The 23,086-nt window shown below is 39.7% G+C and overlaps 1 protein-coding gene across 3 annotated transcripts in view; it reads left to right on the top strand.

Moving 5' to 3' along the window:
• The window catches only part of LYN (LYN proto-oncogene, Src family tyrosine kinase), a 48,811-nt gene that overhangs the window by 8,807 nt on the left and 16,918 nt on the right, over positions 1 to 23,086 (top strand). For 2 of the 3 annotated variants that reach the window (XM_054284613.1, XM_054284614.1), the window contains exons 2-8: positions 12,239 to 12,375; positions 13,576 to 13,624; positions 13,717 to 13,822; positions 14,280 to 14,378; positions 14,485 to 14,588; positions 16,057 to 16,206; positions 17,467 to 17,619. In XM_054284613.1, coding sequence (XP_054140588.1) covers positions 12,244 to 12,375; positions 13,576 to 13,624; positions 13,717 to 13,822; positions 14,280 to 14,378; positions 14,485 to 14,588; positions 16,057 to 16,206; positions 17,467 to 17,619 — 793 coding nt within the window. In that variant the 5' untranslated portion in view covers positions 12,239 to 12,243. The remainder of the gene's footprint in view (positions 1 to 12,238; positions 12,376 to 13,575; positions 13,625 to 13,716; positions 13,823 to 14,279; positions 14,379 to 14,484; positions 14,589 to 16,056; positions 16,207 to 17,466; positions 17,620 to 23,086) is intronic. The other variant, XM_054284615.1, reaches the window with a different exon arrangement.

Genomic DNA, 23,086 nt, shown 5'->3' with positions numbered 1-23,086 from the left:
TGCAGTTTCCTCTTGCGACTTGAGCAAACTTGTCCAATGTTTGCAAACCTTCAGGAGGAACTGTGCTTTGAGTGTTAGCTCACGTCAGCATGAATGATTTAACCCCAAATTTTTATCTGAGCATAGAATTGATTCTTGAATCCATATTGAATACCCCAGTACAATGTCCTCTGTTTCAGGAGTGTTCTGTGTTTATCTAGTGCTTTACAGCTAATGAAACACAATATAATCTGCAGGAAGAGTAACTTTTTTTTTAATTTAAATGTATGCTGGTGTTTGAAGTTAGTGAAAAAAAATCTGCTTCTCTTTTGTGAAATTCAGTGCTTTAGACATGCTCAAGACATAAAATGATGCTATTATAAGAAGAATGCTATGTTTTAGTTGCAAGCTTAGTCATGAGTACATATTAGCATTCAAACATGGAGGTGACAGCAGATAAAGAAGCCTTCTGACCAATGAAACAGGATGGCAAATTCAGCATGGGGCAAAGTAATATGAGTTGCACAATGGCAAGGCTGTTACAGTTAGGATCCATTGACACAGAAGTCATTCTGCCCTGATTTAGCCATAACTGTCATAATCCATGTTGAAAGTGGATTGTAGAATGCATGAAACCAGGTAAGGTTTATAAAAATTGATTTATACTCTGGGGATATAGTTACCCAAATCTGAAAGAACAAAAACTAATATGCACTTTTGTTCTGCTCCCCATTTCTCTTTTATTAAACACACTGAAAACAGAAGATAAACCCAAAGGAGAAGTGGCATACTTTCTATGAGACCACCCTCAAAACCTTCATCAGGGCTTGCTGGCTGTGAATTTGCTGTCCTCCAGCATGTTTATATTGATGTGATGGGGGACTTGGACAGGCTGGATTGATGGCTTGAGGTCAGTTGCATGAGGTTCAACAAGACCAAATATTGGATGCTGCCCTTGGGTTGCAACAACCCCACACAGCACTACAGGCTGGGGCAGAGTGGCTGGAAAGTGGCTTGGCAGAAAAGGACCTGGGGGTGCTGCTCAGCAGCCAGCTGAGCACGAGCCAGCCAGGTGGCCAGGAAGGGCCATGGCATCCTGGGCTGGACCAGCCGTGGTGTGGCCAGCAGGAGCAGGGCAGGGATTGACCCCTGCACTCAGCCCTGGTGAGGCCACACCTCAAATCCTGTGTTCAGTTTTAGGCCCATCTTTACAAGAAGGACATTGAGGCTCTGGAACGAGTCCAGAGAAGGGCAGTGGAGCTGGTGGAGGGTCTGGAGCACAGAGTCCTGTGAGGAGTGGCTGAGGGAGCTGGGGCTGTTTAGCCTGGAGAAAAGGCGTCTCAGAGGGGACCTTATCACTCTCTGCAATGCCCTGAAAGGGGGTTGTTTGCAGGTAGGCTTTGATCTCTTCTTCCAAGCAGCAGGCAACAGGACAGGAGGAAATTGCTTCCAGTTGTGCCCGGGGAGATTTAGATTGGATATTGGGAAAAAGTTCTTAACTGACAGCGTAGCCAGATGTTAGAACAGGCTGCCCAGGACGGTGGTAGGATCTCCAGCCCTGAAAACATTCAAAGCACCTCTCAAATGTGGCAGCTGGGGACATGGTTTGGATGTGATGATCTTAGAGGTCTTTTCCTACCTTAACAAGTCCATGATTTTATGTTGTGGTGGTTTCATGATGTTTATGATCTTTGCATTCTGTTTACAATACAGCAATGGGTTTGAATTACAGGCACGCTTTAAAGCAAGTGATCACATCTGAAAAATAGTCTTTATTGCCAACAACATATTAACTACTTGAAGGCCACCTTCATAAATAACTATCCTCTCCCCTATGTCATAGTAGCTGTTAATAATTTTCTTCAACAAGAGTCCCATCAATCCATTTGTCCAGGCATGTGGAGGTTGAACATTAGGCTGCCTTACTTGAAGGAGACAAGAGTTTCAAGTATCAGCTGCTACCTGCGAATACACCTTCCTTTGCACCTTCTGGAGAGGGCAGAGTAACAAATTCCAGCTGAAGAGCTCATTAGGGTGCAGCCTGGTGCAGATGATTCCCCAAACTCATTATAAGTTAGCAAGTTGCTCACTTTGTCCCTTGTTGTCTTCTGAGGCTCAGAAAACAGGGAGAAGCTCTCGTTTCTCTTCCGTGTGTCACGCTGTAAATGCAGGCATGGGGCACTGCACAGTGATGTGCAGATGGTTTGTGTGGCTGTGCCTTTGCTTTCCAATACATCAAAGTGTATGTCAAAATCAACACCTGAGCAAAGCCACTGTGGGCATGAACCAGGCCTTTGGGACTCACAGAGAAGCTCTGGTTGCGCATCTCTCAACTATACCTTCTTTTGAGAGGCAAAGTATTTGTCTGTGAAGGAGAAGGGGAGGATAAATAGCTGGGTAAAGAAGAATAGTTGGGAGTAAAGAAGAATAGTTCACAGATGTGTGTTCTCCAAAGGAACTGTGTGAAACTTGTCCTATCCTTCCATCATGTCACTTGTTATGAGGATGAAGACCTTGGGGCTACTCTTGGACCTCATTCCACCAACTTTTTTTTTATGGGTAGTTTCTCATTTTCCTATACCACACTTATTGCTCTAATCATTAGAAAGGAGTGGAGAAGGATCCTTATCCTAGTGGCAGGCATAGAAATACATAGCAGCATATATACATAAAGTGTAGGGCAAAGATAGACTACTGAAAATTTAGCACACTGCCATTGTTGGCCAAAATCATCAATTTAAAGCTGAAAAAAATGGTATGTGAGTCATGATACACTCAACTTGGAAAGTAGATGTCGACCTTGGGGTTTGCTAGCTGGATTGGGACACTTCCAAAGAGTTAGGAGAATGTTGATCCTTTTCAGTGTAGTGGTTTGGCCAAATTTTCATTTGGAAATGGAGATTTGGTTAAATGAAGCTGCTGTTTGTCATTACTGGGAGTTTTTACCAATCAAGAAAATGACATTTTTACTTATAGCTTGCATTACACTTTAAAGTCTTAGAAGTATTTTGGGAACCTTTGCTTTAAGTTGGTTAATGTGTTGGCACAGCTTTTCTGTTCCATGTCATATGATCCTTTTGAAAAATTTGATAGCAGTATTTATTCTGTTATGTCAAATTAAGATGTTATTCGACCTTTCCCCCCCATCTTCAAAAGATATACTACAGTGGAAAAAAGTTGAGGAAATGGAAGATGTGGTTGCCTGAGGGCTGGCAAAGTGAATTAATTCATTGTTGATATTGATTCAAAATTCTGGAGGATGCAGTTGAGGCAAATGATTGTAATAAAATGAAGCAAGTATTATAAGGTCAGAAAACAGATGTTATTTTAATGTAAGACTTGGTTTAAAATTAGTGCCAAAAATACTGACTAAATGAATATGGAATATTTTCATAATATATAAAGTCTATTATGCAATGTTAGCAAAATTGCAATCTTCTGTGGATTAACTTGTGTTTTGGTAATTTTTTTTCTTCAAGTCAATAAACTAGGATCAGTAGTTTGTACAAATTCTGCTTCATTTCAATGTGATGTTTTGTTTCAGGATTTTATTTTCATCCTTCTGAAAGCATTATAACATCATTATACCACCACAGTGACATTATTTTCAGTGTTTCTTGCTGATTTTTATTTACTTTAATGTGTTGGTTTTTTGTTTTTTAACAGCTGCCAAATTCCTTCATGAAACTAAGACTTCAACTAATCTAGACAAAACTGCAGTGAATTTACAGAAAAATGGAAGTGTTTTTTTTCTTGGCCACAGCTTCCCTCCCCTGTTAGAGCTACTTTTCATGTCATCAGCTATGATGAAATTTATTTTATGTGTCACTTACGAGCTCCAGCAAAGACTGTGTATTTTAGCCAAGCACTGAATGAGGTTACCCTCTCCCTGGACACTTAAAGGCAAGACAGGCAAATGCTGGAAAGTGCCTTGTGAATATAGAAATGTGTTTACTTTGATAGAATTACTTTTACCAAAGCACTCCTTCCTATTGGAAGTTTGGGATGTGATAACTTAAGTCACTTATTTGCCATTTAGTACAGCAATGTGTTCGTTCATGTTGGTTAATGCCTCACTAAAAAGTCTCATCTAGTAAGAAAAAAAATTTAATGGGAAGTGTAGGGAAAAAAAGATTGATATGATAATATGATATGATATATGATATGATATATGATATGATATGATATGATATGATATGATATTATATTATATTATATTATATTATGATGTGATTGATATGATATGATATATGATGATATGATGTGATATGATATTGCTGCTCAGAATGGGTCTGCCTTTTCCAGAAACACATCAATACAGCATCAGTATGGGAAGTCCGTATATTGTATCTCACCAAAAGTTTTTAGTTCTTTAGTCAGTTGTTGGGGGATTTTTGCTGTATGACTCCTCCTGTCTTGTGACGACAGACTTAGAGGTAGGGGTTGTTCAGCCTGGAGAAGAGAAGGCTCCAGGGAGCAGCTTTCCAGTACCTACAGGGGACTACAAGAGAGCTGCAGAGGGACTTTTTATAAGGGCATGGCGTGACTGCACACAGGGGAATGGCTTCAAACTGACAGAGAGCAGGTTTAGATTAGATATTAGGAATAAATTCTGTACTGTGAGGGCAGTGAGGCCCTGGCACATATATCCCAGAGAAGCAGTGGCTGCCTCATCCCTGGAAAAGTTCAAGGTTGGATTGGGCTCTGAGTAACTCGGTCTAGTGGAGGGTGTCCTTGCTCAGAGCAGGGGGCTTGGAACTAGATGATCTAGCAGATCCCTTCCAACCCAAACCATTTCATTGATTCTAATCCACAGTTCACTTCCAATATAGTTGTATGGCAGCACACATTTTGGCCCTCTTGTAACTTAAATTTCTATTTTAAGGAAGTGGACTTGAGGTATGAATATTGTAAAGTCCTTATCCCTCATTTTAATATGAAGGCAAATGTGGGAAAGAAAAACAGGACATCAAACAATAGAGGAATGGGTGGTGAGAATTCCATTGAGACCAGCAGTCAGCTTGGTAGAGGATTCAGGGAAGGGATCTGCCAACCCAGACTGGTTTAGTTGGTTTAATTTGTGCCTTTGTGTTGGGAATCAGGTCTTGGAAAAGGAGAGAGACAGAAATACCAGTACAGGGCTCAAAACTGAGCATTGAAGAGGAAGTATAAATGTGATCGATGTATGAGTGTAGTAGGAATGCAGATGTTTGGGAGCATGAAAGTGGTAGGGTGATACTTTCTGTCACTTTCTGATGTAGGAAAGCATAAAAATAATCTGAGATAGCATGGACAGAGCAGAATTTGTCTTGGTCTCAATTTCTAAGGAAGGAATTGTGAAAGAAGTGGAACAAGGGGAAGTGCAGCAGACAGAAACCACTACCAGTCTCTTAGCAGGACCAGTTTCTGTTTGCTGGTGTTACATTAGCATTACATTGAGACTTTTAAAAAGTACTTTCATTTGCAATGAAAAAATATGAGGTCCCTTGTGATATTGAGAGGCATTAGAAACACACAGGTGGCTGAGAATATCATGCACAATGAATAGCCTGGGGAAATAATGGGGAGAAATTTAATATCAGGGCGTAAAATAATGCCACAGGAAATAGGAAAGTCTGCTGTGACAACGAAAATAGTTTGTCATTATAAAAAGTGATACAAACCTGCCTGTCTTATTGGATGGCCATATGGTTATGAAAGGTCAATGTGATGTAAGTGTGGAAATCATAAATTATTTTCTGGGATTTATTGAGGGCGGTATTTCAGTAGATGGAAGAAACAGTAATATTATTTACTTCAAGGCATTGCTGAAAATCCTCTTGAAACATCTGGGCAGCTCCAACCTCCTGTACTTAAGAGGGATGGGTTCAAAGTGAAACAGATGTGGAGAAGGGCTGTTAATATAACCAGTGGAAGTGGAAAAAACTGAAAGGGTTTGGTCTTTAAAGTCTAGAAGACAGGCTGAAAAAGATGTGACTTCTTCCTAATCTCCCTAGAGGATGAAGGGCTAAATGCCATTATTGTCTCCAAAACGTTTTTAAGACTGGGACTTACGTGACAGCTTCTAAGCCAAGCGGAGTGAGGTTCTGAAAAATTTCAGCAATAATATTTTGTTCTTCCCCACCATCACCCATTAATCTCTCTAAAAATGGAGCATGGAAAACTTGTTTCTGAGCTTGTGCCATGTGATTGTGCTGCCTAGAACAGATCTGCCTTTCCCAGAGAGTATTTTGTAGTCCTTTGCTCTAATCATGGTTGATAAATTAGATGGCAATGTCTTGCTGTGACAGACATGCACCCTTGGAAAATTTGAGGGATTGACTTAAGTGAGACCAGGTATGAGGAAATTTTAAAGTAACATGCTTGTTGCATACTCTTTCACCACAGTAATGTTGGTTACACGGAGGATTAACTTTTTTCTCTTCTTAACCTGTTTATATAGATATTATGTCAAAATATTATTTTAACTTTGTCTCACCTTTTCTACAAAGAAGATTGAAGCAGTTAAAAGAATTCCTCCATTATTTTTTCATTTTCTTTTAAATGCTTGCAGCTGGACTATGGCTTCTCACAACTGAGGAGCAGTGAGAGTCTACAGAGGGCAAGTCTGTAATAGCCGAGCACTGAGTGGATTCAGGTTATCCATGCTCCTTTCCATAAGCATTGCAGGGAGCACATGGTGATACACATTCTGTGTATGCCCGTGGATATCATATAAGGGATGAATTCCATTTGGGAGACACAGAGATGGGCTGATCCAGACCTACAGAAATAAGCTAAATTTGACAAAATATTGAAATACATGCAACAAGGATTGACTGAGACAAACAGAACCATTTTAGCAGAAAGGCAATGGAGGAAGAAACTGCTTAAGTTCCCCTAGTTAGCTGCCAGTGCAAAAACAAGATGTAGGAAGTGAAACAAGCTCAAAATGAAAGCTGACCCCCAGATTTCTGCATTTGCATGAGTCCAATTTGATGACAGTTACCAGACAGTCAGGACTTACAGTAAAATTGAAATGTTTATCTATAAATAATATTATATATTATTAAATTAATATAGTAGCTATAGATATATGTGGTGAATTGCAGGTATAAGAATAAGGCTGAACAAGCTTAAATCTAACAACTTCTGAGACTGGCAAGGGACAGAAAACAACTTCTCTTCAGTTGCTCTCCAGTTGATGTTTTCATATTGCTCCCAACCACAGATAATTTATTTTTGTCACTCTTATTCTCACTGTGGTCTAGTGGCAAGTCTTCACTTGCACAAATATGTGTAGACCAGTACTGATAAGCCATTGCTGAGCTTTGCCACCTCTAGTTAAACTCCTGCTCTCTATTCCTTGGCAATTGCTTTGCCATGTAATGATGGGTCAGAAATGAACCCAGGTTTCCCAGAAACAGTCCTCATAGTCCCAATAACAGAGATAAAGGAGATCCTTGCAACACTTGGGTAGCACAGATGATGTGGAGGCAGATCAGCATAAAGTGAAAGTAAGCACTGAAGATTAAGGTAAATGAAGTTCTTATGTTTAAGATTTTTAAATTTTTTTCATGAAATTATAACTTTGAGCAGTTAGTTGAAGTGACATAGAATGTTGGATGAGCTTCTGAGACAGCAGGTGTTTGTGTCTTTGAGCAGAGCAGGCTTACAGTCCTTCCTCCCCAGCAGTTTTAATCTAAATCGATCACTCTGAGCTTTGAGACACTTCTGCCTTGACCTTGAGGGAAATGCACAGGAGTTCAGATCTGATGAAGGCATCACTGTGTTACCCCAACTATAACTTGTGAAGTAGCAGCAAACCAACTGGCATTCAAGGCCAAATGAAGCATCTAAAACAGAAGAGGGCAATGGTATTGTTTTCAAATTTTGGAAGAGGTATTAAAAATAAAACTATTTATTTCTCTGCTCTCTAAGCCCCCTTTAAAGCTCCAGGTGTGTAACCAGTTTGGATTTTATTTATAGATGTAAACAGTTGCTTCCTGTTCTTTGATTCAGAAGTTTAAATATAAAGCAATATTCAAGACTCAGAGTAAGTTGGGGGTTTAAATTTTTTTCCCTTAATAATGAAAAATTTGTGGTTTAAATGAAGAGTTTACTTTTTGCACTCAGTTGAATACAAATTTATTTTATTTATGTACCTGTTAAAATGCATATGTATATATCTGTTAAAACCTTAACATAGGTGTTTTGGTAAGTGATTGCTGACCTTTTCAACAACAGATATTTATTGGATAAAATACATACTTTGATAAAATAGAGCTTGTATGCTCATTGTTGTAGTTCTAATTATTTTAAAAGTTAATTTATTATTGGAAAAGCTGAAGTAAAATCTATGAAGATTTGAGAATCATTTCCGTGAAGACATGACTTTGATCAGAAAAGACGAGACATGTCAAGTGGGCTTTTTAGGAAACATCTTCTAATATGCACCATATACGTTGCATGTAACAAAAAAATCACAAGGAAGAGAATGGCTATGAACACAAAATGAAAAGTGAGATCACCTTTGTAGATGATACAAAGGGTAAGCACTGGGATGAGATGAAACCCCAAATGCTGCTGATGGGGTATGGACAGGTGATGGTCACATGAAACTTGGCTGCCTGCAGTAGGAAGTATTGTGTCTTTAGACACATTGCTTTGCTGGAAGTGTAGAAAAGGGCAGATAAAGGAATTCTATTTTGGGGAAAGACAGCAGATATTAACTCTGGAAGAATGCTGCATTAGTTTCTGACTTCCACTCTTCCCAAACCCTTTTGGAATGAAGACCCAAGTGCTGTAGACCCAAGATGAGATAGGGGATTCAGAGAGAAAATTCAAGGCAAATGTAGACATCAAAATCAGTGTCTTGGAAAAACCTGCTGCAGAGGCTCTGTGTGATAGCTCTTGTGGATACTCCTGTGGCTGTTTGAAGGCTGCCTGAACCTACATTCTTGTCACCTTGCTGCAGCTGTTAACCTAAGTACTTGTGTTTACTTTCTAGCCATAAACTACAGTATGCTCTTTGTTAAAAGAGAAGGTGTTACTTTTTTAGATATCTGTTTATAAAAATTAGCAGCTATGTAAAATAGTATTTCTTTTAATTCAGTGTTAATCTTTCATGTCTAGAGGTGTGGACAGGACAATGAATGCAAAGCATGAATAGGAAATAGTGTCTCCTGTATTGCAGAGCTGTTGGAATGGAAAACATCTGAGTAGGGACTGGCAGCATTTTCTCTGATGCATAAATTATTTTTATATCTGATAAAGAACAATGGAGTTTGGTTTGTAATGATGCTTGGCTCTCTGTATTGCTCTTTGCTTACTGTTTTCTCTTTCTCTTTTTATCTGCACAAAACACTTCCTTGTGACACATCAACAGAGCACCAGGCAAATAAACATTTACAGCAAGTAAAATGTTTTATTTATTTATACTCTCCTCCCTGCACTGCTGTTTTAGTTAGGTCAGGATGCTACTCCTGAAGCAGTTGCCCACATGCTCAGCTGTAATCTGTGTTCTGGAGCAGAACTGAAGTGCAAGAATGGGGCTGCTTTGGGAGAATGCAGCGTGGGGCTCAGATTTAGGTAAACCCTTGTTGTTAGCTGGCTCCTCCTAGATGTTCAATCCTTGGGGCTGTACTGGAGTGAAAGGGGCAGTAACCCCCTTGGACCAGCTGTGGGCTTCAGCACCCACTGTTGGGGCTTTTTGCTCATGTAGAACCAGGTGAATCCTGTGGGGAATGTGGACTTTCTCCTCCATGAGGAAAAGAACCCAGAAAAAACAGTGCTTCATGATGAGGCTCGGGATCTTCTCTTTGTTTGAAGCCATCACAAGGGTCATCTCACAAACTGATTTGTGTGATTTCACTTGGCATCAAGTAAACTTCTGTGTGATTTCAAAGCACCTCTAATAGTTATTGCTGATCAGTTCTTACTGTCATGAACAAATGCCAACCTTGACCTTAACACAGCCTCACAGCAGATTTAACTTACAGCTGTTCATGTGCTTTCAGCTGGAGAAAAACATCTGAATAAAAAATGCTTTTCTCTGAGTTTACACTGACACTGGGCATGCTGCAGTCTCTAAAGATGTGCTCAGCTTTCTTACAGGAATAGGGAAAGGGAGTTTTGGCTGACAACTTAGATCAAATTACTTCATGCCCTCCACTTCAGCTGTTTGTTCTGTACAAGCAGAACTATTCAAGAGCAGAAAGGTTAGCACTTAAGTGGATAAATACCTGATCTTGCAGATACAGCAGGTAATTAAACACTGGCCTTCCTGATGTCTAGGGTGAGTTTGCAAACATCAGTCTGCCTGTGGGTGTACAGAAATTTCCTATGAACCATGAATGACAGAACAAGAGTCATCTACATACCTACAGTTATAAATAAATAAAATAAATTTTAAAATCCTTCTCAATATTGCAAAACAACTAGTATGCAACCCACTTATAGCTGAGCATCACAAAAATTAAAGCATTAAAATTTAGCATTAAAGATGTTTGCTTCTAAGGGAAGCTCCTGCATGAAGATATGCTCCAGTGCTGTCAAATAAATGTGGGAACACTGAAATGTTGACAGTCAAGAAGAGGAAATTTTTATTCTCTGCCTGGTCAGTGCCTATTGATTTTCTGTAGGGTTTCTTTTATTTTCTTGTCTTCCAGAGAAGACAAGAAGGGGAGCAATGGGCTTTAATGCTCCTTTAAACCAGGATCACAGATCACTGCTGAATCTTATGGACATCCAAGACATGTTGGCAATAGGTGACAGATAATTTACAGAAATGGTAGGAGAGGAAGTATCCCTCTGTCACATTTAGAAGAAAACACTCTAACTGTGGATAGGACAGTGCATTGAGTCATTATGTAGTGCTTCCTCAGTGGCAGGATGGGACATTAAATGAAGGTGATGTTGGAAGTTGAGACTTGCCATGTGAGACTGCTTGTTGCCTTGGTTTATTTTTGTAATCAGTTAGGATTGTGATTATCATAGGTATTGTTACAAAAGTATGAGTCTTTAACATGAACCCAGTCCAGTCTGGTTAATTTTTGCAGCTGCAAGGCTCCAAACCATTGGTACAGTTGTGTCTGCCAATGGACACTTCTGCTACTGCTTTACCTGTTCACTGCCATGAACCTTTTCTATCCTAGAGATGAAGGTAAAAGTGGGATGAGAGTCTTGCAATCAGCTTTAGCTTCTCCAGCTGTGTTTGTTTACTTGAGCCTATATTTGCACCGAGCTCTTATTTTAGGCTTTGCATTGTTCTTCAAAGAACTGGCTTTAAACATTAATTAGGGCAGGGGGGAGTGAGACTGTGTGCCTGCAAGGGAAAATGTGACTGTGAACCTAGCATTAGAGCACTGACCTGAAAGGAGGGAGAGAGGAGAGAAGAAGAGGGTTGAAAAGCATTCATAGTGGATTCTTTGAAGAGTAAGTATAATTACTCTCCTCAGAGGGAGGATTGTAGAGATAATGTTGTATATATATATTTGCTGGAGTACTATGTAATTGTATCATGGGATTAGCAGTCAGGTTCCAGTCATGCAGATGCTAACAGCTGCATTTCATCTGACTTAGCATGGATGCACATCCTGAGAGAAGAATCTAAGTGATACTGAAGAAGAAATCCTGGTGTGCTGATTTGCCATTGCTGGCACACACGTTGTCTATTTTAGGTTGCTGTAACGTGCCTGTGTGAACAAGGAGGTGCATTGCTGAAGGACACAGTAGCAGTGTGTCTGCCATGGAGCTGGGACTGCACAAGTCATCAGCCTCATGTGAGACAGGGATTTGAATCAAACAGAGCTCCCTGCTAGACTGGCATCTGCAGAATGAAGTGGGGAGATACAGGCTTTGCTACTTCCTGCTGCAGTTCTCAGAATTTGGACAGGAATTTTTTTCTTTAAAATATACAGATAAAAATTATCCCTGCAATAATTGCATTTTTATTATATCTATTCCAAAGCTCAGAGAAGTATCGGAAAGATGCAAGGAGTTTGGGCAGGGAAAAGTAGACTGGGGAGGAATTATAGAAAATCTGAAGAAATGGTAAATAACTGTTTACTTCTTCTGTGGATTGAGACAGGGTAATTTCTTTCCTTTGGAACAGAAAAGAGCTATGAGTGTGTGGGCCTAACCTTCAGTTATTTTTTTCCCATGAACTATTTTATATGAGAAGGAAGAACATTTTTACTATGCAGCTCAGATGATTTCATGGGAAAGGGCTTGGTTTATGGCACAATGATTTTGTTTAACACCTTTTTTATTTCAACAGGAAATATGGGGTGTATAAAATCAAAAAGGAAAGACAATCTGCATGGAGATGGGCTAGATTTGAAGAACCAACCAGTACGTAAAACTGAACGAACTATTTATGTGAGGGATCCAACGTCCAATAAACAGCAAAGGCCAGTAAGTAGATAGTCCCAGGAGAGAATTCCTGTAGCAAGAACAAAGCATGACTGGCGTAACTTAAATTTCAATCCAAAGCATATGCATGGAAAAAACTCAAACTGTGTGCAGTTCACCCTCAATGAATAAGTACCTAGAGGAATAAAAATTAAAACACGGTGGTTTGCTACTTTATGTTTGTCATAGTTTTCTGCATAAAAAAAGTAACTTAGCAATGCTTGAGTAGATGTAACTATGTTTGTAGAAGAAGGCTAGATGACATTAGAAAACCTGAAGTAGTTTAGATCCATTTTTTAAAGCATTGGTGTTGGGTTTTTAATAGCTATGGGATCCAGGTGTTTGTTATTCCATTTATAGGCTGAAGTAATAATGGGTGATTTTTTACCAGCTCTAGTCAGCTTTCCTCACTGAGGGCCACGACTCAGCCTTGCCTGAGGTGTGTGGGTGAGGCTGGGAGGGTGCAGCGGTGCAGGGAGCAGCGCTGTGCTGCAGGAGGAACCAGCTAACGTGTTCCAGTGTGCTGCCTGGCACTGGAAGGAAGAGTGCTGGGGTAGGGAATTCTGCTGGGTACCAAGTGGGTTTGCTAATTTGCAGCCTGACTGGGACCTTTTTTTCCCCAGCTTCTCTACTGTGCTGAGGGAACTGTGTCCTGACTGCCCCTGTTCAGGGACCTGCTCCCTGCAGGTGTGAATGGCTCCCTGCTCTCCTCTCTCCCCAGCTGACACAGTGAACTCAGTGTGCTCTCAGTCCATGGACACACATCACAAACTACCTTTTTTTTTTAAATTGTTCTTTTTTTTTTTCCCCATGTACAGTCTTAGTGGCATAACCGTGCTTGTAGTTCTTTAACATGACAGCTACACAGTAATAGCTGTCCTGCTTAAGTGCCCTGCCTAAAGCCTCTTCAGCAGAAGTCCCAAAGCTGTGAACTTCTTCCCCACAGCTTGTGCCACACCTTCACAAGGTCTGAGCTGCTCAATTTAAAATCTAGGGGGACTGACTATATTTTTATATTGTCTTATAAATAATGTATGGTATTTATATATAATACATATTTTGAAGAATGGTGGGAAAAAAAATCTGAGTATTTACTTTTAAGACATACGAGATGATACCAAAGCAACTGTATAATATGTAATTGTAATTTAAGATCATCACAAAGATCTAAAACTGCTTAATTAAAGACATATTTTATTGTAGGCAAATCCAGAAGCACAGCTCTTACCAGGACAGAGGTTTGTCAGTCCAGGTATGTTTCTGTAGAAATCTCACAGCTGTGTGCTGTGCCCATGTCAGCCTGCAAAGTGATGTGAACGTGCCTTTGTCTTTCTGCTTTTGTAGATGCAGAGGAGCAGGGAGTCATTGTGGTAGCTTTGTATCCCTATGATGGCATTCATGAAGAGGACTTGTCCTTCAAAAAAGGAGAAAAACTGAAAGTTATAGAAGAGTAAGTATGGCAATATTGATTGTATTGCATGTTTTCTTTGGGCTCATCTAATTCCCTCTACAGAGTTTTAATATCCTACTTGTACCATGGGTGTAGGAACAATAAGTGAGCTCTCTTACATGTGATAGTACAAATGCTTTAAGGAGTTGTTCTAGGTTGGATAGGACTTTGCCCAACCTGCTGCAGTGGAAGGTGTTCCTGCTCATGACAGGGATGATCTTTTAGGTCCCTTCTAACCCAAACCATTTTTGAGTCTTCTGTTCTCTGGTTGGCAGCTGGCCTCAGTAACAGTGACCAAACATTGATCTGGTGGAGCCAGTGGCTTCTCAGGGCCCTTGACCTCAGAGGAAAGGTTGTGCTTCTCTCTCCAGCCTGGGCAAAGCTCTCAGCAGAGTAGAACCTAAATAACAATTCATCATTTTCGTTTCCTGTGAGTACTACTGTTTTTGGTTTTCAGATCTGGAGAATGGTGGAGAGCAAAATCTCTCACGACAAGAAAAGAAGGTTTCATTCCCAGCAACTATGTAGCAAAAGTAAACACCCTGGAAACAGAAGAGTAAGTTCTCCCAGTCTCCAAATTCTGGCAAACTTCTTCACCTTGGTGGTGTATCCTTTTTGGGTGGGGGAAAGAGTTTGTTCTAACTCTTTGAAATACTTTTCAGATGGTTCTTCAAAGACATAACCCGAAAAGATGCTGAAAGACAGCTCCTGGCTCCTGGAAATGGTCCTGGAGCTTTCCTTATCAGAGAAAGTGAAACATTAAAAGGTAGGTTTTGGGATGGTACTTTGGAATTGAGAAGGAAATAAAAAACATGCAGTCAGTCTACACAAAAATTGGCATCGGGTGTGGAGTAGTTTTAGTGCATCCTATTGTGTGAATTTTCTGCAGTTCTATAGGAGTGAGAAGAATGAGAAAATTACCAGAAAAAGAGAGAAGAGAGTTGCGGGCTAACACCCAAAGCTGAGATAAAAGGGAAAAAAAAAGCATTACATGTGTGATTACACTGACAAGAGGCAGGAATGAATGAAGTGGTATCTTAATGTTTGTGACTCCTTTATTGAAAGACATATTACTGTAATAGTAGCTGCTCCATTCTACAGTCTTCCATTATTGGGTCTGTATCCATTGCTACAAGTTTAAAGTTGTAGTTAATGCATAATGACGGTTTTCACTTCTACAGTGTAGTGGGATTCTTTTCAGAAAGATTTTTGGTAAAATTTTGTGCTGTAAACAGAGTGCTTTGTGCTGAAAAGCTTTGTGAAGTCTCCAGGCTCTTCAGCTTTGAGAAGCCCCAGCCTGTGGACTCTGGCTGTAAGTCTGGATGGATATTCCAGCTGGATGCTGTAACACTGCATCCTGCAGAAGAAGACACATGGAGCCTTTCAGCAGGTCATGCCTCTCCACTCCACAGGGTAGCTTTTTTGGCCCTAATACTGCAAATTCTTGACTAGGTATCTTCTGAAATGGGCCCATATCATTGTCCTCTCAGCTGAAGACTCCTAAATGAAGTTCTCAAAGGAAGTTTCCTAAATTCTTCATAGGGTACTGAGAGTATGGGAAGGTACCCCACAGAATCACTGGTTATGTGTGTGAGGAGAGATAAGGGGAGAGATCTTTTTTATCCTGTGAAAATGGGCAAGAATTGTACAAGTAGAAGAAACAAAGAGTGCTGTAGCTAAAGGTAGATGCTCTCCTGCCCCGATTTAAATCCCAGATGGATTTAAATCGGGGCAGGAGAGGCTGCCTAGGGCTGGACAGATCTAGCAGATCAACAGATCTGCTCTTCCTCCTCTATGCCTGAAGCCATCTCCAAACTATCCTTTTGCTAGCTGGTCCGTGACAACCAGCATGTTCCTTTTTCAAAATGCTGATCTCCAGATTTCAGCTTCTGCCTGAGCAGGGTGAGAGCCACAGTCCTGCTTTCCCAGCCACCTCTACTCGAGCTGGGGGACTTTCTGCAAAGCTGGGTACTGACCGTGGAGCTGCCTGGAATATGGAACCAGTGAGTTTGTTGAATAAGATTGAAAAAGAAAGTGTGACCGTAAGCATTTTGGTGACCAGTTCAGGGCTGGTTTTTGCTAACTTCCTCATGTGGATTGCAAAATGCTTTTTGAGGAAATAAGGGAGCAAAAAGAAAAGCAGACAAATTGGTGATTTTCTTAGGCTTGACATGCATGTGTGGACTCTGTGGATTTTTGCTGTGTGTTAATGAGGGTTCCTTCTTTATCCACAGGCAGCTATTCTCTCTCCATACGGGACTATGATCCGGAGCATGGCGATGTTATCAAGCACTACAAAATCAGGAGCCTAGACAATGGAGGGTTTTACATCTCTCCAAGAATAACTTTTCCTAATATCAATGATATGATCAAACATTATCAAAGTAAGTTAAATCATTTAGTGGAGTACATATTAGAATGCAGCCATTATTTCCTGTGAAGGAAAATAAATGTTTTTCTTTTTTTTCAAAACTTTTCTTTTTTCTTTTATTTTTTTCCCCTAAATAAGTTGGGTGTGCATGTTATCAAAGATAAAGTAAAACTAATTGGAACCCAAGTATTGTTGTTAGCATAACCAGACCTAGTGCTGGTTGTTCTGTGACATACCATTGCAAAATTAAGACTAGCTTTATAACACAATTCATCAAACTTAGGGTGATGTGAAGCTATAATAAGAATTGCCTGCATTGTAAATAATATTTTACTTAAGAGTAAATTTTTATTCATAACTATCAGAAATATGTATAGACTTGTGAATGTTGTCTTGTTCCTAGTGTTGAGTGTGAAATTGGTTTTATTTTCCCTGTAAATATGTTTGTTTCATTATTTATTTTTAAAGGAAGAAATATTCCATATACTTCAAAGAAATAAAATTGCACCCATGTAGAATATATACATTTATTAAAAAAAAAGAAAAGATGGGGAGAGGAAGGGATAAGTCTATCTATGTTTTAGCTGCAGAACTGACTTCTCATTCTGCATGACCTCCTGCTGAATAGCTCCAAAATTCAGGGTTTTTTTAGTCTTGTACCTGGAAATAAAGACAGGACAATAAAATGTAGAACATAAAATCACATAGTAATTTTTCAAAGCCATTCTGAGGACTTGGCCATGAAATTTTTCTGAATAGTTAGATATGTGTGCTAACTGTTCAGCACAGCTGGAAAACCTGAGAATTATTCAACATTCATATAAAAGTTATAGCTGGTCAGTGTCTGGAGAAAAAATAATGTTGACCTACTTATGCTTGCATGCACATCTGTCTGAATCTATGTTGCAAGAAAATTTAATGACAAAATGAGAATCCCAAACCTGGCTTCATTGTACATCTTAACCAACACAGTGTCAGGAATAAGATCTAATATTGTATTTACTTGGTGCAAATTGTACTAAGACCCCTTAATAATCTGACAGTAACCAGATGCATGTGATACTTTTTTATTAATTTTTTCTCTGAATGCAAAATTTCAGATCAGAGGCACTTAAACTTCTGTGAAAGCACCAGAAGGGCTCTTTTCATCAGAGCATCTGGTTATTTTGAACATTATTGTGGGCTGGCTGGTGCAATTAAGCAATGTTTGTCTCAAGTCATGCAGCACAGGAGTGTAATGTATTTTGTATTTTGTTTTTCCTTTGAAAACCAGGGCAATCAGATGGCTTATGCAGAAAGTTGGAAAAAGCTTGTATTAGTCCCAAACCTCAAAAACCATGGGATAAAGATGCATGGGAAATTCCACGGGAATCAATTAAATTAGTGAAGAAACTTGGAGCTGGTCAGTTTGGAGAGGTCTGGATGGGTAAGTTTATTCTTTTGAAGTGAGTATTTAACTCTGAAGGAAGTGTCATTTCAGAGCCATTCAAAAAACATAGTGGACATGAACCTGATGCTGTATACTTGTAAAACAGCAAAATCAGGCCCAGAATGTACCTTCTTGTGAGGAGACAGGGCTTGTAAAAGAGGATAGATAACCTGACAAGGAAATGGAACAAATCCTTTTGGTGTCTTTTAAAGGAAAAGAATAGTGAGTAAGCACTGTAATTTAGAAGGTCAAGGGCAATAGAGTCTTTTGTTATGGTTTGAGGCAGAAATACAAGATTATAGTGAGATGTGGCTCCTGAATCTCAAAACCAATGAGCCTCTCAGAACTTTGTTTCAAATCAGAAAGTGTTAAAGAATATGAAATGGAAAGAAACAGTGTATTTTAGTGAACTGTGGATAGAGATATCATAATCCATTTGTGAAGAAGATGCCTTCTGCAATGTAGTGCATGGTACTGCCCTACTGGGGGAAGAAAGGGAACACACTTAACCCGAGAGTGTTGTCTGCCAGGGTGCTGCTCAGAAAGTAGGTGATTTATGTAGTAACAAGACTAGAGATTGAACAGCCCATACCTTGACTCATCAGGCAATAATAAAGCTGTCAGAAGACTTCCAAGTTGTAAACATTAATATATGCCCAGCAGAAAATGATAGCATTAATTATTATAACCTGAATAACCTGCTCTGTTGGCTTACAAGCACTATTTCCTCAGCCTTAGTGACTTCCTACTGGCAAGATGCTATGTCCAGTGTCACATTCTGTGGAAATGGTTTAATCATCCTGCTTTTGAAATGCTGCCTTTTATGACATCAGATTATTCTTTTGCTTCCTCATTGCACCTTCTGTGTACTATTCATTGCATACACACTTTTTGCCAGTTAGAATCTTATTTGGGGTAAACTGTATCTTCCTCCCAAAGTCTTCATTAAGATGTTTCTTCAGGCCAAGTCTTTCTCTTAGCCTTTCCCCACATCTGTTTTATGGGACATTATGTTTATGTAGGAATAAATTTGTTATAGTTATAATAAAATATCAGGTTATGGTGATAATGATCATTATTAATTTTAAGACCTAAGGTTCTATGGGCAGAGCATTTCTGAGCAACTTTAAAGTGTATCCCAAAGCTGGCTGGAAGACACAAAGCTACGAAGTGGTCTCAGATAATCCATGGGAGTGTGTCAGTCTGACAGGAATGTCATTGCTTTGAAGAGATGCTCTGGTTTAGAAAAGCAAAGCATGGACCGGTGCAGTTTGAGTGGCAAATTAAACACACTCAACTGCAGTGTCAATCAAAAAGCTCTAACTGAGTCTCAGGTGCAATCTTTTGGTATGAATCACGTAAAAAGTGCAATCTCTAATGTAATATAGCCAAATTCAGCCTTTATCTGCCTTCATGAGAAGAGGCTTAAGAAACTGTCTAGCTATGACATACATGAATGACAATTTAGATACTAGTCAGGACAAGTGTCAACCATTGTTCAGTTATTTCTGCCTAATAAACCAGGGCAACAAATGTTTAACTTACAGTGAAACACTGTGGTAGGAGCTAATCACCTGCTTGAAAATGCAGATCATTTTGGGAAGTGACTACTTCTGCACATAGACACAGAAAATAATAAAACTTTAAAAGGGTGTTTCTGCTTCAAGATGCTTCCTCTTGTTTTTGTCATTATTTTAACATCTAAACTGGGCCTGAGGCCTATGTCTGAATGCTGCACTGTGAGAAAAACTAATGTACTGTGAAAGCAATGGCTGCATTTCCTCTTCTTTGCTTTCTTTCTGAAGCAAAAGAAGATGATTTGCATGGCACAGATCCTCTCAAATCAGGAGCATGGTTAATCTTAGAACCAAAGAAGTTCAAGATGGAAAAGCATATTAGTTCAGCTGTGTGGTGCAGGGTGTCAGCAAACACTGTGTATTGTAATGATCACCCAGGGAGTTATGTAGGAGTACTGAGCAATAATCTGGTTGCTGTGCTCTCCTGATTTGAGAGCTGGTTCTTGCATTGCTTCCTCACAGAGAACAAAATTGTTTTTCAGCCATCATGTGAATTAGAAATGTTGTTCCATGGTTCCATTACTAAATAAATTTCTTCTTGATAAAGGATACTTAGAATTGTGCTTTCAGAGGGAAGAGTGTCCCACTCAGAGGAATTGTCCTTTTGAGTAAAGAAAGATGCAGAGCTACTGGACAGAATCCCACAAAGAGCCACAAAGATGGTGAGAGGACTGGAGCACCTCTCTGTTGAGGGAAAGCTTAGGGGATGTTATCAGAGTGTGCAAATAGCTGCAGGAGGTATGCAAGGTGGATGGGGCCAGGCTCTTCTCAGTGTGCCCAGTGACAGGGCCGGGGCAATGGGCACACACTGAAACACAGAGATTCCTTCCAAACACTCACTGTGTCAGTGGCCAAGCACTGGCACAGGCTGCCCAGAGAGGTTGTGGTGTCTCCATTCTTGGGGAGAATCAAAAACCAACTGGGCACAATTCCTGGACAGCCAGCTCTAGGTGTCCTTTGGGGAGTTGGACACAGATGCTTTCCACAGGTCCCCTCTGTGTTTCTGAGAGATATGGGAAAGATATGTTTCTGAGAGATATAGATAATGCTGATACTGCAGTGTGAAGATATGTAATTATAGCTTTTATGGTCTTTTCCTTTTAGTATCTCTATAACTACTTTCTGCGCTTCCTTGTGGACATCTTCCTCTTGAACAGTTTGGAGGAAATTAACTTATATTATGGAAAGAGTAAGAAAATCCTAGGAACAAAAAGCAGGCCTCCATATGCCCCCAGCACTTGGCTATGTTCCTTTATGACCTGTGCAGAAAATCTGTTTTGTGGAATGGGCAGGTGAATCTCCTCCAGCTCTGAAAGAGTTACTTTTACACAGAGAAAAGTCGCTATCAGTTTTCCAGGATTTTTTTCTATCAATACAAGTGCAATTTTATGCATTTTATAGAGATTTTCTGGGTTTAGCCTACCAAGTTATTGTTTATGTGCTCGTTTTGGTCATCAGTGCAGCCTGGGCTTTCTGCCTTCACATTTAATGGGCTGTGTGGAGATGAGTGAGAGATGGAGCTGCTGCTGCATTATTCTGTCCTGCAGCCTAATGATGGCTGTAGGAGGTGAAGGAGTGAAGTGCTGGTGTGCAGCTGGAGGCAGAGAAGCTGCTGCTTCCCAGACTCTTTCCCAGTAATCCTCCAACATAGCTGCTCCAGCCATTCTGCCTTCTAGCAGTGTCATATCTCCATAGCTCCAACAAGTTGTTCCTAGGGAATTACTGGAAAAGCAGAGGAAGGAGAAAGCTGCATATTAGAGGTTTGTTCACAAAGCTCTGCATCTTCAGTCCTATTCAGAAATGGTAGGCTCAACCTCACTTGTCTATTATAAGTTCATATCACACCTTGGCCTGATTAAACCCATGCAAGAATCTGGGGACAGCCTGGCTATGCAAGACACTACTCTGTCTAAATAATAGTAATCAACTACAAAATAAATACTGAAACACTTAATTTTTTTTGAGATTTAAATTCTAATATGTAAAAAAGAACATGGCTTGTTGCGTGAGACATCATCACACGATCCTCAGACTTTCATGCTAGTGCTTGCTTCACATTTGATTTTTAACAGTGGCTAAAACTGCAAAGAGACTGCCTTCCTGCCATGGTATGAAAGGTTTTTAGATCATGGAGTTCAGTGCATCTGGGCAGCTGCTTTAGTGATGTGGTGAAGCAGAGCAGCACTGTAAGAGCAGGGTCTATGTTTTATGCATTTTTGTTCCTAGTGAGAACTGATATGATGTGAATCATGATGCTCTGTGGTATTAATAATCCATGAAGAGAATTCTCAAGCAGGGCTAAGAGGAAAGTTAACAAGGCAAATGCAGTGATTATAGTGTATTTTATTAATGAGTCACATCTTGCTTGCATCTCAGGTGCAAAGAATTCTCTTATTCAATAAGCTCTGAATTAGAATATAAGTAATATGTGCTTTGGAAGTGTATTTTCTTCTGCAGTTGTTAGAAATACCAGTGTGTGCTCACAGAGCTCATGGCCATCTTGCTTTGGTGTCCCATCCCTCCCAATACATGATGAAATAAATACACAAGAGAGAAATCCAAGATCAGGTATTTCTAGTAATCTCACCAGTTATTTTGTACATTACCAACAGAGGGTCAAGGTAGACTTCTTTACTGCAGAAAACCTCAGTATCACAGAGATGGTGTAGTAAAGCAAACTATCTTTTTTAAAACAAAAGACCTGAGTTTGATGGATATCTTTTGTGAATGTAAAATCCTGTTACATAGTTAATGTTAAGTGTGTTAGTTATAATTTCTTCACTGAAATAGTTGTATTAATTAGTATGTTCAGTAGAGAGTTCAACCAATTGAGAGTGGAGCTCATGCTCTGTTTTAGGGCATGGAATGGAGTAGTAGAAATGATACAAATAGTCTTTCTGCTTCTTAAACAGAGGGAAATATATTTATTTTCTGTTTTTCTGATAGTTATAAATCATATACCTGAGCTTTGACAGTGGATTTGACCTGTAACTGTAATTTCTTACTATTAGGTAACTTAGAGAAATGTCTTTGGTGTGGTTTGACCTGATCATGTTTGGAAAAATAGATTTAAATAATCATGCAGGTGAATATTTTGTGATTGTGGCATAGTGGCTTTTCTCAGGTGATGATCCTTCATCAAAAAGATGCAGTGCTCAGAGCAAGCACTTAAGATCTGGAAGCTAGGTCCGTGCTTTGCCACTGATTTCTTTTGTTGGACAATAAATAGCATAAGGAAATGATGGATTCCAGTTTGGAGGTGTATCCATCATGGCAATGATCTGGATTGTTGCTGAATACGGAAATGAGCTATTTTGTTGAGTCATGAAGGTTTCACCTCTTCTGAGAAATATTTCTACAGTGTTGCAATGGGTATGGGGAGGGATAAAAGTTGCATTTATATCCCTCTTTCTCTCTCTTCTATTTCTTCAATTTTCAAATTATATGACTTCACAAGATGAACTTTAGGGCAATGATAAACTTTAGGATAAGTGCTCGCCACGATATTTTTAATGCTACTTTGACATTTATTTATTGTTTGGCAAACATTAAATCTGAAAATAATTCACTGCTTTTCTCTTTACTGCTAGTTGCTTTTTATAGAATTAGAATGTTATGTTAGAAGGTTTGCAAAACAGAGAAATGAGCCACAGCCACAGTCTCCTCCACTCCTGGCATGGGCTGTGTGATAAGAAGTTATCACAGTTTGAATCTCGTGCTGAGCACTGCAGGATTGCAGTCCTGGCAGCGTGTCCGTGTTGGTCACGAGAACCATTTCAGCTGCACCTTCCCGTAATGCTCCATTTTGAGCACCAAGGGTTACAGGAAGGATTGTAAGCATGAGACTGGCATGCATGAAATAAGTGTAATCATGGGATTTAAGATAC

Source organism: Melozone crissalis, unplaced genomic scaffold (genome assembly GCF_028551555.1).
Source record: "Melozone crissalis strain CALT ecotype California unplaced genomic scaffold, PUWL_Pcris_2 ptg000042l_1, whole genome shotgun sequence".
In the NCBI taxonomy this organism is placed as follows: Eukaryota; Metazoa; Chordata; class Aves; order Passeriformes; family Passerellidae; genus Melozone; species Melozone crissalis.
Note: the sequence above shows the minus strand (reverse complement) of the source record. Positions and strands in the feature narration are given on the sequence as shown.